Here is a 19,981-nt window from a genome sequence, read left to right on the forward strand (position 1 = left end):
ATCAGATTAAAAATCAAAAGTTCTTTTATGTTGGCAAATCATAATTTGGCCTGGAAACAAACAATATGTAATTAACAGAATTATGCAAAATTAAATCTCATTACATTTCCTTTAATATTATATACCACTGTAGATTACACCTACAGGATATAGACCAGTGTACTTAATACTGTAATCAAATTAAATATACATTGTTATTACTGATAGAATTCAATACAGACATTGGGCATTTACTTTACAGAACATTCACACATATCCTTATAGAACTTTTCATGAGAATCCTGATCAGAACTATCAGAAATGTCATATTATAATAGACAGATAGATAGATAGATAGATATTTATTGTATTTTTCGACCTTTTTGAGCAGCATACATCATGATACAAGATAATACATAATAATAAGTGATACAAATATGACATACTGACTTCAATTAATAATTATACAAAAAAATATAGTGTATATATAAACAAGTTTGAAAAAAGCATCATAACAATATAATGCATCAACAAAAACACACCATAGATAGATAGATATTTATTGTATTGTTCGCCCTTTTTGCTCAATATCCAGCCTTGCATTGACTTGTTCAAATCATAAAATGGTATTTCATTAACACATTAAATATCACTGTCTGAAACATTGCATATATACAATAATGGTATATTATATGTAATCATTGATCAAGATGTGAAAAATACAAATTTAGATTTATACAGTTTCAAGCTCATGTGCTAAACCTGGTTATTTTTTGTGTTTTTCAGTTTCGAGGACTCCAACAGTATGGAGTCCCATCCATACCGACCAATGGACACCACATCACCTGACAATGTTACCAAGAGTCGGAAGAATAAAGAAGACAAGTATTGTGGTGTGTGTGGAGACAGGGCTCTAGGCTACAACTTTGATGCCATTTCCTGTGAGTCCTGTAAAGCTTTCTTCAGAAGAAATGCTCCCAAAGGCCTGGTAAGTGTTACTTTTGCCCTTAAACAAAACATGAAAGCTGGTCTTTGAAGGCTTGAGCAATACCAAGGAAATAAATTGCACAATAAAGTTATATCATAAACATTTTTGTACATAAAAACTCATACTGTGTATTTGTGTCATTCAGACCAATAAACAACAACATGGATATACCATGTCCATCTTTAAAAGTTAGTTCAAACATGAAAAACTTTGTGGATTCCTAAAAGTTCAGAAACTTTATTGAGTTGGAGCTCCACTGATATAAATATTTTGGTCAGCGAAAGTGGCATTGATGCCACTCTGTAAGTTTATCAATTCAATATCCCTTTCAGGGAGTCCACATATTGTTGATTTATTATGATGGTATTTATGATGAAATCTGAATGTATTTATAATGTTGATGATTGTCAAAGTTGGTTTTTGATTTGTGGTAGATTAGACTGTCTATAAATAAAAGTATTAAAATGGGTTATTTGGTATTTACAATAGTCCTTTATCTTTTATCATCTCTAAACCATAGCTAGCATGGATTACATTAACTTTTACACTTCTTTTACTTTTCTATTAAATGTCTGCCAGTTCCTCTATGTCTTTTCTCTAATGTAGCTATCTGAAAATGTCATCAGCGGAAATGTCTGAATTCCCATCTCTTCTAACCTTTTTATATTGAACTTGATGAAACATTTGGTAATACTTAAGAAGATAGTTGAAGTCACTGATGAAATCCAAATATTTTTCACCAAAAATCATTTTTACACCAAGGAACACATTTTTCTACAGTTGTCGTTTTCCATTTGTTTACATGACTTATTCAATATAATGTTGATAGCTAACTCAACATTACTGTTTTTCAAGAAACTGAAAACTTATTGTTGAAATTTCTTGGGACATGACAAACAATAGGTTTGCCAAAACTCTTAATGATTGGCAGCCATCTTTGTTTAGGGAATAGATTTTTGCTTGTAGAAATGTGAAAAGAAAGGCAACACCCATGTTTTTGGCCACATAAGGAAAGTAGATCAACATTTGGACAACATCTTGTTATTTAGGATATTGTTTTCTGAAGGTTCAGTAAGGACAAAGTGACAGTTTATTTGTTGTTCTGAGAAAGAATTGTTTGTTTCAACCAATATGGGAATGTTGTTCAGTGGAGGTATTTTTGTCACATGATTGGCATGACAGCACTTGAAGAAAATGATTTTAAACAACTTGATTACATTATTTCTCTGTATTACTCCGACCAGTTTCATCACTCCTCACATGTAATTGTGAAATAGCAAGTAACTAAGTAATGAATTTCCTCTCTGCCAAAAACTCTGATGGAAACATCAATTATATGAAAGAATTTTTCATTGATGGGCACGGTCAAACATGGCTGAATCCAATACTGTCAGCTTTAAGCCCTTTCAGAGAAAACTTATTAAGTGAACCAATTCTTTTTAAACTACTTTCTGGTACTTCCTGTTTTAACTAGATAGATAACAGTAGTTTCAGTTTTTGACAGTTACTGCATCTTCCTAGAATTTTTAAATAATTACTGTTTACATTACAAATTTAATTGAAATGTTGAATGGTATGAATAAAATATACAGTATTTTAGTGTTTGATGTAGTCCTATAAACCTAGATTTCACTTGCTATATATATTCAATGTTTAAACAGGTATTGCCCTAGGTGCTTTACAATAGATAATATATAGGCTGTCATGATTCAACCTGTTTTTACTTACTTTATTTCTGGTAGAACCAGTCTCATAAAGGCCTGAAGGAAATTAAATTTGAGATTATACAAGATACATACAATTTTCATTTCATTGAAATATTTCTTGAATTATTGTGGTTCTTGATAAATTTGATCAAATACTAAATGAGTTAAGGTACAAACTGATGGTTGTAATAAAAACAAACCAGTTATTGTGACTTGCTTGATGATTAAACTATATCATTAAGTAAAATTTGCAAGATTGTTAAAAAAATTTTACACGAAAACAACTTGGGTTTTGTTTATGATGTGGTAAAGAGATGAGTTTCTGTTCTTTTAAAATATCAGATTTTTAAAAACTAAATTGAAGGATGAATATAAACCGATAACATGCAGTGGGCAATAAGAAAAAAATTGCTAGGACAGTGGCATTTAGATCCTCAATAGGCATTGTATGCAGCATATGGGACCATGGTTCATTTTCTGGTCTGAAGGATTATAGACGGTTTTCCATGTGAGAATTAGGTTTTAGTTTAGACAGGTTAGATAAACAATTTAAAAAGACGGGTTCCTCTTATTCAAAGTTTCTGACATCTTCAATATTTATGAAACAGATAAAATGGTTTCAGTTATTGATAGTTTTAAAAGCAGAAGAGTATAAATTGATTGAATAATGTAAGATATCAATATGATAATCAATTATAACATGTTACTAGTTGATATTATCTCACATCATATATTCCAACTTTATTATTTATCAAATAGTTACTATAGAAACCAAATGCCCAATTAGTTTTTTATTCTATTGAAATAGTATCTTAATGTTGATTATTGTATAGGAGAAAAATCATTACATGTCAATCATTCTATTCAAATCTAAAACAAAATTCAATTTGTTGAGTTGATAATCAAACAAGTCTTGATTACTCCAGTATCTTTAATCTATTGTTCTTTTCACCATTCAAATTCTATCTTTAATGTTATTTTCAATAAAGTTCCACCAATCTGCCATTAAAACATGTCTAGCTTATAATTAAAATGAAGCATGGAATTACTGAATTATAGCTGAATTAGTAATCTGTTAACAACATGCATCATATATTTTAGATATTGTTCAAGTTAGTAACAGCTGGTTGGACATCTATCAACCACTCCTTTTACTTTCTGTTACATTATTGGAACTTTCATACATAAAAATTACATAAAATTTAATACATTAGATCAAAACCTCGTTTATCACTAGGATTAGAGGAACAGTGTACAGATGTTCACATGTCCATCTGTTCTTTCAAAGATTGCAGTAGCTCTCCAGATTTTTAGGAAATTGTGCCTCCACATTTTGCACCCTTTGAAAGATAGGTTAACCTCTTTGATTATTAATTTATCAATATCAAAAGTTATCAGTCGTGTCAAGGTTATTTGGCAAAAATTCGAAAGTAGTTGAACAACTTATACAAACAACTATTTGTATAATAGGTGACTGAATGACATATGTGTGGTTTTGTCCACTTAAGAAAGACATGTCTTCTTGGTTGGCCTATCTAGAAGTTTGATGTAACTCAACAAATGTTCAGATTGTTTTCATGGTACATAATCTATACAAATCAAATTTGTTTATTTCCAACGTTGGTTAAACCTGACTTGATCCACATTTTGTACTTTTGTCTGATTAGCTTGTGTAGATTTGAAGTGAACTGAAGATTGGTAACCTGATCATTTCATTGTATCAGCTAATAATAGAGGTTTAAGCAACCTACTTATTATTGTATAATGTATCTTGCAGGACTACTTTAAGTGCCCTTATGAAGAAAAATGCAAGATGGATGTATCAAATCGCAGGTTCTGTAAAAGATGTCGCCTACGGAAATGTTTTGAAATTGGTATGAGGAAAGAATATATTTTGACAGAAGAAGAAAAGACAAGAAAGAGAATGAGAATAGAAGAGAACAGGTATAGTAAAAACAAAATGGCTGCCAATTTTAACCCTTTTAACCATTCTGCTTCTCTAATTACAGTACAGTGAAATGTGGCTGTTTCTTTATCAACACAAATTTATCCAAATTGAATCAACAAATTCTAAAATAATTTTATATTCTGAGTTCTCATTCCTTTTTAGGGTCATGAGCCAAAGGTCACAGATTGGGGTCAAATGTGGCCAATCATCAAATCAAAGGTTAAGATCACTTTTCTATCTTATTAAAAACAGCCAAATTCTGTGTACTGTAATTAATGAATTTTAAACTATAATATATGCTTTCTCGCTTTGCTTTACATGTCTTTTTTTTCCTTGTTATTATAGTTTTCTGACAATTTTCTAACAATACGCTGGACTCAATACTGCATATAACTTTAATAAATCTTAGAAATTTATTGGTAAGCAGGAGGTATTGAATATATTGACGAGTTTTTTAATGTGAAGAAATTGTAATTTCAGACGTGAAAAAGAAGTTGAAAAGTTCCGACATCAATCAGGTGATGTAACATCTTCCAACAACAGATTACGACCTCTAGATCCAGAAGAACAGCAGGCTATCAATGAATTGATCACCGCCTACCAACAATCTCTGGAAATCTGTGTAGATAATGATATCTCACGAAATAACCCGTCCATGACTGATCTGGTCAATATTGCTGAGATCAGTGTCCGCCGAGTTATCGATATGTCCAAAAAGATCAAGTCATTCAAAGCCCTCTCACAAACGGATCAGATAAGCTTACTTAAAGGTGGTAGTATAGAACTGCTTATCATTCGTTCAGTCATTACCTTTGATAGAGAAAAACAACATTTCTTGGATCCATACGATAATGGGAAATATGCCATGACTGCTGAACAATTGAAAATGGGTGAAGGGTCTGGCTTATTTGATGAACATATGAAATTTGTGAAGTCATTAGCTATGGATTTAAAAGCTGATGAAACTGTGCTCATTCTCTTGCTGGTCATTTCACTATTTTCACCTGATCGTCCTAGTATTAGTGATAAAACCTATATTGCTAAAGAACAGGATAAATATGCCTTACTACTTCAACACTATTTGGAATCGAAATATCCTGTTAGCTACGTCCGCACAATTTATCCCAAGCTGCTCATGAAACTTACAGATATTCGAAATTTGAACGAGGAACATTCACAAGTTTTACTGAAAGTCAATCCAGAAGGAATTCAGCCATTGATGAAAGAAGTTCTAGACCTCAATGTTAATAAGCTGTAATGTAATTGCCTGCCACATTGTTTGTTTGACTGTATCAGTCTAATGGTGCCTCAATCATCAGTTTTAGACACAGGAGTTTGGTCTCTGGCAATTGGTGCAACAAGATGGTTCTGGCAGATTAAAGTACCTCTTATTGAAGTCTTGTGGCTCATTTGTGAATAGTCTATAAAGAAATGTAAGACATGTATATAAAATATTGTGCAGTCTATAGAGCACACTAATATAATCAGATTTATATGACAGAAGATTTTAAAATAGACTGAAAGTTCAAAGTGAATGAAATCTATTTTACTTTTGGAGTTTGAAAGTGATATGACTACTATTTTGTCCCAACTCACAATAACAGAGTGATGTTTTCAACTAATAACTGATCATTTGTTTGTACAAGAAGTCATTCTTCTCAGGAAATTTGATGTAGAGTTCACAATATCTAGTGTATCACAGTCAGGGGCAAAGAGTGAAAGCTGTAGAGTGGTCACACCAAAGAGAAAGAGTTCCTAGAGTTAACTGTGATTTCATTGAGCTTTCACATTGTAGCTACCTACTTAAACAACCTTTTAGAGAGATGACTGAGAGTGATAGAGTACTGAGTATACTAACAGAAAAACTATTATACCAAAGTTGTATTTAACATAGACTTTGTCAAAATTTCCTTTCAATAACTCTTTACTGATACAAAATAAGGACAAAAAACAAAAGTGACATTAAAAACTGCAAAGATATACTGTATTATGAGAGTTTATAATAATGATAATAATTTATTGCGTAAATTACACCACAAGTGGTCAAAGCAATACAAAAAACAAAAACAAACCAGAACACAATAATGTGAATGATGACAAAATACAGGAGTTACAAAAAACTGCATGAAAAATATAAATGAGCAAAATACAAAGTACAAAAAAAGTAATATTTCAATACAGCACAACATAGCGAATTTCATCTTCCAAAAGAACAATGCCTCATTGAATAATGTCCTCTTCTTGCCCTGTTATAATGGATATTATCTGTAGAATGGTTGGCTTCAACTAATTGTCAACTGAAGTGAGAAATTTTCACATTGTTTATATTGGTGTGTTGTTTGTAATTCTCTATGACTAAAAGCAATTTGTTTGTAACGGATGGTACTTGGTACCAATGGAAGTGACATTTGAGTTTATCCCCTTTGAAGAATTGTGCTATGCTGCATTTACTGACTCAATTGTAACTTGCATGAGTATCTTGTATGAGTACAAATGGTAAAGGAAGTGCTGTGAGTTCAGATCTAGTAGATAATATTGTAAATATATTGTATTATTTGATTATCATCTAAGTCTGTTCATTTATTTCATCCTTCATTGTATAAAATAGTCTATTCTGAACCAGAATTTTTTTAGCAGCCATTTTGTTTTAGATAAAAGGTCAATGTAGAAAATTGTTGTTTATTTTTAGCTGCTATGAATTTTGTTGTTGCTATTGTTTGCTGCAGGTTATTTTCTGTTTATTTATATTTAGCATGTTAAATTGAAACTATGAGAAGTTTCTCAATGTATAATCATCATAGAAAGTGCTTATTTCCTTTGTTAATTCTTTATTTAAAGTGCAGGTCTGCCAAATGGTTGATGTATTGTATAATTTTATAAATGGCAAGATTGTGGCTTTAATATCTATCTGTAAGAGTTTGCTGTCAGAAACCCCAAAACTGTAAGAAATCTTAACTCTATAGAGTTTCAGTGCTAATCTTAGCATTGTAGTTAGCCTCTGGCTTACAAAGTTATGATGTTTTGGTAGCAAGCCTCAGAATACTTCAAAACTTTGAATTTTGAATTCTTTTTAATGGGATAGCACTAAGACCAAATACCATTAATTAAGACTTGATTCCTAATTCCTAGTTTATGATTACACTATATTATTTTTTGTTTATGTTTGGTAACTGTGAAAGGTAATGTTAGCATTAAGTTTTAGTTTTTCATCATGATATTTATCATTTTATGTAAGATTCATTTTTAAATTCACTTGTTATTCTCAATGATCACTGCATACAAATACTGATTGTAATACCGGTTATATATGACTTGAAATTACTGAAGACCTTCTCTTCAATCATGTGCTTTGAAGATTTTGCTTGTGAGATTTTTGTATGCACAGCGTAAAAGGGTAATTTCTAGATTAAGTTGATAAGTCATGTCTATTACCTATCATTGTTTAAATAAAAATATTCATATATGATATATAATTAACTATGGGTAGGATGATCGCAATTGATATATTAATACCATATATTCATATTGAGAGGTTGTTTGTGAAAACTCAAGATGATTTTAGCATTACAGTAATATGATCAAGGTTTTTTAACCAATCATAAAACTGTCTTTTTAAAATTTGGATTGTATTCCCTTCAGTTTTGAAAAAAAACCAACGAAGTAAGACTAGACTGAATATCTTTTTATATCCTAAGCAGCCTTCACATCATAGCCTTATTTTCTATTTGTGCTGTTTACTCTCTGTACTGTTATATTTAGTTGTTGAAATAAAAGGTCTAGGATATGCTAAAAAAAGATAATTTTCATGTTGTAATAAGATGAAAGAAAAATAGCTGGTGGCAATTTGTTCAGGTATATATTGATTTTATTAATGATTTCAGTATGGTTCTATATATCATTGAAACCTTGAATAAAACTAGACACTTTTCTTCTACCTAGTCTCTTTTCACCTAGTAAATTTCAATCAATGTTTTCACTATAATATCATGATATTGACTCACTGTATTCCCTCTGGCTGTTCTAATTTCTATGGTAAAATTCAAGGTAAAGATATTTAAAACATAATGTAGGAAAGTTGATTATATGAAAAGTGTCTTTTGATGTCATTATGTAACTAGTTTCTACTGCATCTTTATGATTTAACAATAATATTCTATATACCACATATTTTAAGTATTTAAAGGGTTTGGTTTGGGTTAATTTGTATCCAGTGCCATAAAATATTCAAATTCTATTTTTTTGATCATTGTATATATTTCTTGATGATTTGAAATTAGTCAGTTTGAAGCATGTCCAGTCAAAATTTTAATTTGTAAATAGTCTTTAATCAATTTTCAGAGATCATTTTGGCACAATTTCTTATCAAAAATATCCCACCACTTCTAATCTCTTATACAATAAAAATTTTATGTTTGAAGTCGGTTTGTAGAATACTCTTTATATTTTACTATTAATTCTAATAACTATGCATTCTGATACAGTGGACTTTATGGATACTCTGGAAATCAGATGATCATATGAACTATGTTTGTACATGAACATATTATAATCTGAGTTACAGAAATCAGTTGATGCCACATGGTCTGATATGATGTTCACTGAAAAGTACCTGTTTCTATTTGTGTCTTCTAGAATCATGTTCTCAGTTAAGAGCAATAACTTTCATAGAATAGAATTTTAAAATATTTATTACAACTGAGGTTATGTCAAATTATTTTTGGAAGCAATAGCATGTTTATCTCTTGATATGCAAAATTTAACTTTTGAAATGGTTTCATTCAGATCTTCCATTTGACCTTGGTGAGCTTTCTACACAAATGTTCAAATAAACTGAATGTAGAAACAAGCCAACTGTAAATGTAATGATAATGTATAGTTATTGACTGAAAGATTTATGACTATATTAATTATCATAATTCTGATTAATGACCTATTTAATTACTCTAATTAATTACATCAGATATATATATATATACCATTATAGTTCATATGTAGATCTTCCTAATTGTTCAATAGTACAGCACAAATGAAAGATTCTCTTGGCTTTTTGTCCTTGTGATAGCTTCAAATTATTGAAAATAAATAGATTGTTCCTACCCTAATCTGTGGTTTTATTTCACTAACCCATATACAACAAGTTCTTCAAACAACGATCAGTAAGAATATCCCAACCATGCAATTTCTAACTATGTGTAACATCGGAAAATATGAGTAACATCAGAAACTGGGGTAGTGGTTAGAGATGTGGCTGACGAAAGGCATTTTAATTTTTCCCGTGGTAAAAGGCAGTGTCCAGCTTAGCGTTAAAGCGAACCAGAAACAGAGAAACGAAACAGAAGTAAGTCCTGGTCAACATATCCATATAGGAGTAGACCTAAATAAGCGTATGGTACATCGGCACTTTGTGTTGATTGTATTTGTAATATTCAGAAATAGTCAACGAGATGGTTCATTTCAAAAGTTTTTGCAGAAAATCGCCCCCAAATTATGAAAACATATCAAATGTGAAACTTATTTTATAAGAATGTTCGGAACGCAATGTCCGTGAATGAAATATAACAAGAGAGAACTATGACCGGCATCTGTATGAATTTAAATACTGTAGAAATTTAAATTAACGATACCTATACTACATCTACAATACTATCAAAAAAAAAACTCTTAAAGATACTCCAATTTATTGTGTCAGAATATTTCGCAGCCGAGAAGATAAACGTCTGAACCCCATGCCATACCTAAAACAATTTAACACATTCGCGATGTTAGTAATTTTGTTTCTATTTTTTTATGTTATAAATTTGTTACTCATTTTAGTACCAGCATTCGAAGTGTTCAGTTGAAACTCACTTTAACTAATTTTTCCAAACAGAAATGTAATTCAGAAATGTGTAAAAAGAACTAAAAATAACACTTCACAACAAAAAAAGCATCAGTGAAAATAATACATAAGTTTGTGCACAATAAATAATAAAATTACATACATTATAAACAATACATGCACATAGAACATTCCTAGCTATGCTAATAATATTCAAACACGCGTTAGGTTAAAAAATAAAGTTTAAGAAACTTAAGGAAAATTACATAATTACAAGACCAACTTATTATCTATCAACTTACGTCAAAGTGGTGCTGAGTTTTATAAATAGTCGGAACGACGTTCAAATATTTACAATTAAAATACCATCAAATCGAAAGAAAGCGTCGAATGTTAACTCATTTTTCTGTATTGTATGTATTTTGATACAGGCACGCCCTGAACTTTAAACATGTAATTAAACAATTTAAAACTACTTGTAGATTTCTTTAATGCAAGGAACAGCGCAGATATAAAAGACACGCTCGTTATTTCATGAAAGAACATCAAAGGGCAGACAATTGAAAGAAAGGGAACATGTAACAATAATAAAATATTTTAAACCATCAACTAAATAGTTTAATTGTAATGGTCCAACTGGAAGAATGGTTTCCGAACTGCGGGGTATCGGGAGTATCGACTTGTCATTTAAAAAATTTCTCAAGCCAAACCTTTATATATCAAGCCCATAAAAATAAAGATTACCGTCTTACCAAAGTCATTTCTGATTGAATTGTGTAATTTTCGACTGAAATTGTTAAGGGAAAAGGTCTAAATATCCATTTTTGAATGACCAGGCATCCAACTTTGAATTTAATTTCTGTTAATGCTTGGTAGGTAGGTAGTTCGCTTTCAGCGGATGATATCACAAACTAGGTAGTTGTTGGTAGTCGTAGTAGTTAGTAGTTGGATTGGCTCAAATTGGATGATTCTGTGTTGTTGGTTTGGTTGTTGATTCTTCGTTCTGGTCGGGTCGAATGACATGGCGGTGAAACTCAGCCCTGGATAGTGTGGTGTGAGTTCTGTTAATGCTGTTACTCCTTACTTTATATATTGCCTGTGTATCAAATAAAGATGTTTCGCTTAAACGCGCGTCAGCTTTTTTTGGTCGGACAAAAAATTTGGCTCAAATTTGTAAAAAGTACACACAAAATCTAGAGATATGTGCCCCTAAACGTATCTTAAAGGAGTTCACTAAAAAATATCCAACCGTTAATTTTATATCAGTTGATAATGAAAATGTATGTAGTTTTTTAAAATCCGAACAAAACCACAGACCATCACCACTGTAGTAGTAGAATGTTTCTTATTGGTCAAGAATATAGCTCTTAAAACTCATTGAGAAAGAATTTAGCAAGGATTATATATTTCAAGATTGTTAAATTTGGAATGTGAGAAAATTACTTTTTCTAATTATTTAGTTAAATACTAGAAATGTTGACTCTCAAAGAAACTCTGCCTTCACGCGATGGTGACATGTTTACTCTGGCCTGGATCTCACCGGGTCACTTATCAATCAACTTCTAAATGACCAAAATAGTCACCCGTCATTGACCTTGTACCTGATGAACCCAGAAATAATTACCCCAATAGTATTGACTGCTTGATGACCACCGTGACTTACCGCCGGCTTAGATTACGCTAAATTGACCACAGTCATAACATAAAGGTCATTTAAATGACCATTCGATACAGTTGGGTGGGCTCTAGAGTTTCAATTTTATGGTTCCAAAGAAAACAATACCATCACGATAAGCTGCAGTCTGGTTGTAAGAGTTATATAGAGGGTATCTGAATGAGTTTTTACACATGGTTGGTTGAAAATTAAGGAGTAAAGATGTTGAAATGATTAGATTAAGAAGTTAATATTGGTCAGACTTGTCTATTAATAAATACTTAGAATGGTCAACCTAAACACAGTCAGGGTTTAAAGTATTTGAATAATCTATAAGATAAATGGTAATGTCAAATGAAATACAAAGTTTGACGTCTTTATTTTAGACTGGTAGCATGTTTTAAGTTAATAAACTCATTCCTGAAATACATGTCTCAATCTATCAGCCTATTATATCAACAATTCAAATGGTGTTAGGGTCTATTGAATTGAGTTTCAATGAAAGCACTGGCCTAGGTCACAGGGCAATAGATAAGCTTATTAATTATGTGAAAATAAGTCAGTCATTAGTATGATTTTAGTTGAAAAGACACACACACCCTTACATACACATACTCTGATATATAATAATTATACTGTATATAGCAATGGCACCAGTCCTGAAATACGGGATGTGTTACGATTTTATTATTTCTTAATTTGGCACTAATACAAGCATTCCCAATTTCTTCAGAAGAAGTATCTTCTGATATTTAGTATCTTCTGATTTTTCCATCCGCTTTTTGTGATGCTGGTAAAAGAGATCGTGTGTGAAAAGTGTCGATTGTATTGGAACCTCATGCTGTATCAATTAAGTCAGGTAGGTATTGTTTCAGATCATGTGCGTTAAGTAGAAGATTCCAGGGTACAATATAATATAAGAGTTTTCTGGGAATGCATCCTTTCTATTTTGGACGCTGAAGAATAAGAAGTGACTAGTAAAAGAATAAGAAATACCGAAGCCCGTGTGCTAATCACTGTTTGTCATTAGAAATTGTTAACATTATACACAGTGTACTTTATGACGTAGAAAGATGAAACTGTCTTGGCAAAACTGAAAACTATATAGTCACTAAGGGTCATTATCAGATTCACCTGCCTTGATTGCTGTCGACCAACATTAATTTGGCGGAGTTAAAAAAATATATTGTCATTTTAATCCACACTCATAGGATTGTCTTGGGCTATTAACCACTTCAGTTTTAATATTAGCGCCGAGATTGGTGCTTTGTTACTCACTATAAGGATGGTTCAGCCACGCATTGGTTATAGAAATGATCAGCGGAAAGCTGTCACTCGTCAGTTCCCCATGCATGTTTTAACACCAAAGTGTCACAGGTGTGTGCATGTTATGCTGGTCTGATGCTTTTTAGAAATGGAAATGATGTACAATATTTTTATATTGAAAATAGAGTCCAAATGGCGTCACTGTCACTTGATGTTCGATCCAGCAACTCTCTTCACAGTTTTTACCTGAATGATTAACGTATGAAACAAGACTATAGTAGTATCAAAAAAAAAAGTTTGGCATTTAAATAATACTCATCAATCATCATGTTTTCAGCAAAAATGAAAAGAAAAAATATTTTGAAAAATCCATCATCATATTGAAAATAATGGGAAAAAATACCTGCTTTATTCTCCTCCAAAACTAGTAAATTATTGATAAATGTAAAAGTTTAGTAATTGTCGTTAATTATAAAAGGGTTGTTAATATTACGTTATTGTTCTTCACAGACTACTGACAGTAAAAATCCTTTACTTTAATCAATAATCCTTTTATAATTGTGCAGTAATAACCACAATGGATAGTCATGCACCAGCGATTCTTTAATAATCATTTCTTTAGTAAGATGCGTTTTCTCATTTATTACCAGATTAGAGTTGATAATCAGTGAAAGTATTTAGAATTATTGTTGATAAAGAGACTGTACACTAAATAATATTTTATACAACAAATCTACTTCTATATTATTGATTTTCAAACAGGAAAAATCCCTTAGTTAACAGAAATAACAATAGTCTTTGAAATGTATTATTCATTAAACTTTTATTACATCATGATAATCCCCGCTCTCATCAGTTGTGTGTGTTTTTTTTTTAATTCCAATTATATAAACGCGTGGCAAAAATCCCATCCACTGTTACAATGGTAAATGTAGGCCTATGTCGATAGCGAGTACAGTCTCATTATGTTGTAAATTAAGTCCAGTTATTAACAGGAGGCAAGGTTAGCAAATTGTTCAAATTGAAATCTGGCCAGTGAAGCCAAAAATGATTGAATGTATCATTGATGATATTTGGTTTCGAATGAACAAGAAAGTTGAAATGATAACCATTACGAAAAGTGAATTTAAATGCTAGGATAATTTCATTAATAAATACATCTAAACTAATAAAGCTTGAAATCGTACGCTTTATGGATTATAAAAAAGGAATCCAAGAAATTATTTCAACAAATCAGATAAAGTTTGTTTGTTTTGTGTCAAACACGAAAAATGTTCCCGTCTGAAAGAGTTCAACATGAAACATTGTGAATAGTTTTCATAAAACATTTATAATGCATGGTTCCTATTGCATGATTATATTATTTGTTTCATGCCAACAAGACAATAACAATAAATTCCTGTCACATGTCAACTAAAATAGTAAATATATTTTTTAAATTGTATTATTTCCTGCTGAATTGGTATATTTTTCTGAATACATATAAACAATATGAATAATATATTGGATGATTGACAGGCTGTGACGTCAAGTTTTATTATAAACAGTTAACATACCGTGACTAAAAACCTAAAATGTATGAGGATTATCAATGCAAAGTACACAATGCCTATTTTTATTGTCTAAATTTGACGAATATATTGACGCTTTTCTATGTTAGCTCATTCTGGCAGAGAAAACCAAAACAGGTCCCAATCTTCCAGAGTAAGGAATAAAATCGCCATGATTTTCTATTCAGGCTGCTTCTTGTCCGCTGTAACAATAAACTGCTTGAAGAATTTCAAAAATAGGTTTCCAATACATGTAGTCTTTTAATATCATTATTTAATTTTTAAGACGTATATCTGTTCAGAAAGTAACAAAACGGCAGACGTTTATATTCACGTAATACTGGCGTGTAGAAAATCAAGATAAGCTGAATTTTGTTATCAGCTTTCAGAATTTTTGTGAGAATTTCTGTCGTCGCTTTCTTTCTGATATAATAGAAGTATTGGCATCACAGAGAAGGAATATAGCAGTAAACTGTCACATAAATTAACACTGATGTTAATCTGGAGAATCAGAAATTACCAAGTTTAGGTTAGACAGTACATTTCACCAACATATTATGACAGCTGTAGACTGCTTGTTGATATGTATATAGGTTACGCATAATAAAGAAATTCACAAATATTAATGGTGCATGAATCTCTATGCAAATGTTCAAAGTGCCCTCAAGATGTTAACATGTATTGAAGCAAACAAGAAAGAGTTTCAATTTGTTGAACTTTTGCTGACTAAATTTAATTAGATATTTCCTGACAAGGCATTGTTACAGTAAGGCCTCTTTCCGACTAAATTCTAACAAATTTTTTTGTTATTTTATAGATTTCGGGTTATGAAAAAAAAAGTTATCCGTAGTAGGTCTAACTTATGGTTAACCTACAATGAATCAAACATGACATCTGACATAATGTCAGAATTGTCGCTTTCCACGGTTAACGAAGTTAGCTTTTATTGCAGTAAAGTGATGTGTGTAGCTGGGATGGAATAATTCTATGATGGACTTGAAACGCAAATATGAAAACCATCGAATTTTTTAACACCTCAACTGCATGACCAGACTTGTGGATTGGAGACAGGACGTTTATAAAGGTGAGATAGGTAACGCACAATCTAGCTTGAAGTTTAAAAGTTACATGTTAAAACGCTTATCACCTTAGTAAATTTTGACTTGTGTTTATCTTTTACCAATTGACATCTTCACCTCAAACCCTCAAGACATGACCTGACGATAATAGATCAATGCCCCCTAGCGTGATTTATATTTCACCAAAGACAGGTAACTCCATCTCTTGTTTTGCTCCAATGAATTATAGTTTGACATTCCATAAGACTGTATTGATGAATGAACACGATAATCGTATAATTAGTAGATATATTGTTCAGATTAAACAAAGGTGAAAGGTTGACATTATCAACTTAAATTTTAACTGTTGACTTTGCGTGCCCAAGAACAGTAATTTTTTCAAGAAGAAAATGACACGCAAATATAACTAATTAAAGTGTAAAGTGAACAACAAATATTCTTCAATTGCGACTCCATTTCTAATTCAGGCCATGGTTGTTTCACTTAAAATTATAATTCAACACAGTTGTCTTGCCTCGTAAACCCAATTCAACTTACAAACTCCTTCAATATATACAAAGATATAAACAGATCATGTGATTAATGTAACTGATATAGAAAAATTTAAATATATAATGACTACCAATGATAGTAAAATACTAAGATAGCTTGCGTTGCAAGGTATCATACGCCCACTGGCAGCTGTCAGAAAAAAATAAAACAGTCTTTAGTGACTAAAGTACGAATTTTCTCATATTGAAGAAATTATTCATGCTGAATAATTCCACAAAATTTTTTAAAATCAATATCAATAACCCAAATACAACAAACAATTAAATCACACAGCTCTAATCAAGGGCAAAAAAACAACTTTTGACGCGTGTTTACAAAGTCAAGGGAACATAACTCAATGTTCATCAAAAATATCTCTTGTTAGAACTTGTCCGAGATCTTATCAATTCCAATGATCACACCAAGTTTCATCAGAATCGGTTGAAAACTGTAGCTTCAATCCTGCTAACGAACTATTTTTAACAAATTTCGACGCGTTTTAACAAAGTCAAGGGCAATAACTCAAAAACCGTTCATCGAAAATGCGTCAAGTTAGAACTTGTCCGAGATCTTATCAATTCCAATGATCACACCAAGTTTCATCAGAATCGGTTGAAAACTGTAGCTCCAATCCTGCTCACGAACTATTTTTAACAAATTTTGACGCGTTTTAACAAAGTCAAGGGCAATAACTCAAAAACCGTTCATCGAAAATGCGTCAATTCGAACTTGACCGAGATCTTATCAATCTAAAGCATCACACAAAGTTTCATCAAAATCAGATAAAAACTGTAGTCTCTATAGTGCTAACAAGAAATGTTGACGGACGGACCGACGGACTGACGGACAGGGGCGACGACAATATACGACCACATATTCATGTGGGCGTATAAAAACATATTGGGTCTTTTTTGTTCAAAACTCAACAAATTATAGTAACAGTAACCAATGAAAATAATTAAAACAATTCATACGTTAGTCACTACAGAATATTGCTGTTCATCATTGCTTTGGCGACATGGTGTAATATTTCAATAATGTCCAGCGGTTCGCAATAATATTTACAATTTCAAGTATAATCAATTTTCACCTGTAGCCTGGACACCCGCCTATCGGAAATTCTGGTTTTTGTTCTCTATACTGGTCGGGAGCATTCTTTAAATTAAATTTTCGACTTGACATTGATATGGATCGACAGAGCTGATTTGGGATCGTGGGCTGTTTACGTTAATGATTCATAGAAACCCCTACTCTACAAGAAATAAAAATGAAAGATTTGACTAAGCTTAACACACACAATTAATTGTCTTTATTGGATCTTTCTGCAGTTGTAAACTCCTAGTTGATTTCCGTACATGGAAGGGAATCTTTTAACGTGTACCGGGAACACTGCTACTTTCGAATTGCACTATTCCAATTTTCAGTACGACGTCTTTGGGTTTTGCAATTCCATTAAAACGAAGCGTTTTATATGATGTATCTTCAGCCAAGGACCCATATATAATTACCAGCTTCAGCAATGTTTAAACACGCAAATTGAAAAAAAAAATTTCTGCGTTTCTACCACGGACTAAGATATCATTTAGATTTTTATTTCGGGTATAGGCGCTAACTAAATCATTTGTAAAGACTGTTTTTCCTGCAATTCTTTGTAATATATTATTCGGGGAACTTGATCAGCTGTGTTGTTGTATTGAATAACAAAAGGTATAATTTGGAAATCAACTTGGATGTTCATTCCTAAAGGATGCATGGTTAGTAATTTGTTTATCCAATAATTTTCGCTGAATGAGTCGAAATTTCTTTGCATCAGTGCCAGATTGTTCGTATATTTGTTCAATGGGAATAATTTTCAGGTGTGCTAATTGGTGATCCGGTTGATTGAAGTGTTTTGCAACGGTTTAATTAATTTTGTTAAAGTTGATGTCAGACTTATGATGATTGAAACGGACCCTTAACGATTTTTTGTCTCCCCAACGTATTGTTCTTCACATTTTGTGCAAGAAATGAGATAAATAATATTTTTGCTGTTGCAACTGAGTTTTCGTTTACTTGAATATGCGCGTATATTTCGGAAAAAAATTGTTGGTAAAATGAAGGGACAGGTTTGACATCGAGGGTTGTTACAAGGATTAACTGAAGAATGTGGTATTGGCAAAGGAATTGAATTATATTTATAATAGATTTCAGCAACTGTTGAGCCTTTAATACCTCTCAAGAATCTTCTAGAGTAGCCACGTTCGCGCAATTGTTGGAAAACAATCGCGTACAAATTCAGTGAAATCTGAAGATTTGCGACTTTATAATGCCAGAAAAGGTATGTTTCGGATGAAAAGAGGATTTGAATAAAACCTTCAATAAACATGACAAGTTATCTAGTTGCACCAAGAACAATTATAGTGGCAATTATCCTAAAATCGTTTTGGATAAGTTACTTGATACCTGGAGGCTTCTTTTATAGGTAAGATTGAGTAACTTGATGGTAACTTTTGGTATTGGGAGAAACGCCAATCTTTAGGACAACCCGTTTGTTTCCTTAAAATATTAATATCCCTCTTCCGTATTACTCCTTCTGCTAAAAATGATGGATGCATTCACTGTTTAGATCTCAGTTTTACAGTACAGAAAAGTAGGTGGTCAAATCTAGAACGAAATTGATCGCTATAACAAAACACATTTCTTAATGGATTTTTTAAAACCGTCATAATCCCTTGAATAAAGCTGGACTTTGATATAGGGTATGATTGTGAAGACTTACATTGAACCTTTATCTAAGTTTAACGAACTATTTCAATTTCGCTTACAGAGTATGGACACTTTTAGAAATGGATAGTGCAAATTAATACGATCACATTATAACGACTCTCCGAAAAGTCATTCACCATTGCCTATATTCATGGATAATCTCATTAAAACGTTGGAGTGACGTCTGTCCTACCATTCTGTTGACCGCTTTATTGCTTATAGCTAAATAATTTCTTCATTAAAACATGATATTAAACAAATGGACAATTTTAATAGGTTATACTTGTACGTCGACCTATCCAAACCTACCTGGGGCTAGTACAACTGCGAAGTAATATTTTAATATGATCGAGCTGATTAAAAAGTGATCGGGTTGAGGCAATTTGTCGATTCATCACATAGAATTCCCGTGACCGTTCTTATTGCTCTCGAAAGCCCTACTCGATCATTAGTCTTTTACAAAGTGTATGCACAGGTTTGGAAGATGGCCCCTGTTCTTAAGCTGGAAAACAGTTGAGAATACATTTTGCATTTAAAAACCACGAGTTCCGTACTCAGCAATCAGCAAGTGTTTCTTATCAATTGAATCGATTATTTTATCGCCATTTTCCGATTGGAATGGGCAGATCTTCAGTAGACTTCTAATGTTATACTATAGCTATACATTTAAATATTGTCGGGGTTCTGTATCTGTAATTATTTGCCTCCAAATTTGAG

The 19,981-nt window shown here is 31.9% G+C and overlaps 1 protein-coding gene across 1 annotated transcript; it reads left to right on the forward strand.

The window, feature by feature from the left end:
• Nucleotides 1-878: 878 nt before the first annotated feature.
• LOTGIDRAFT_235311 (hypothetical protein) lies at nucleotides 879-6,507 on the forward strand. Its single transcript, XM_009064471.1, has 3 exons — nucleotides 879-967; nucleotides 4,451-4,617; nucleotides 5,102-6,507. The coding sequence occupies exons 2-3, from the start codon at nucleotides 4,487-4,489 to the stop codon at nucleotides 5,877-5,879; spliced, it is 909 nt and encodes a 302-aa protein (XP_009062719.1). The 5' UTR covers nucleotides 879-967; nucleotides 4,451-4,486; the 3' UTR covers nucleotides 5,880-6,507.
• Nucleotides 6,508-19,981: the final 13,474 nt, after the last annotated feature.

This window comes from Lottia gigantea, assembly GCF_000327385.1.
Source record: "Lottia gigantea unplaced genomic scaffold LOTGIsca_63, whole genome shotgun sequence".
NCBI lineage: Eukaryota > Metazoa > Mollusca > Gastropoda > Lottiidae > Lottia > Lottia gigantea.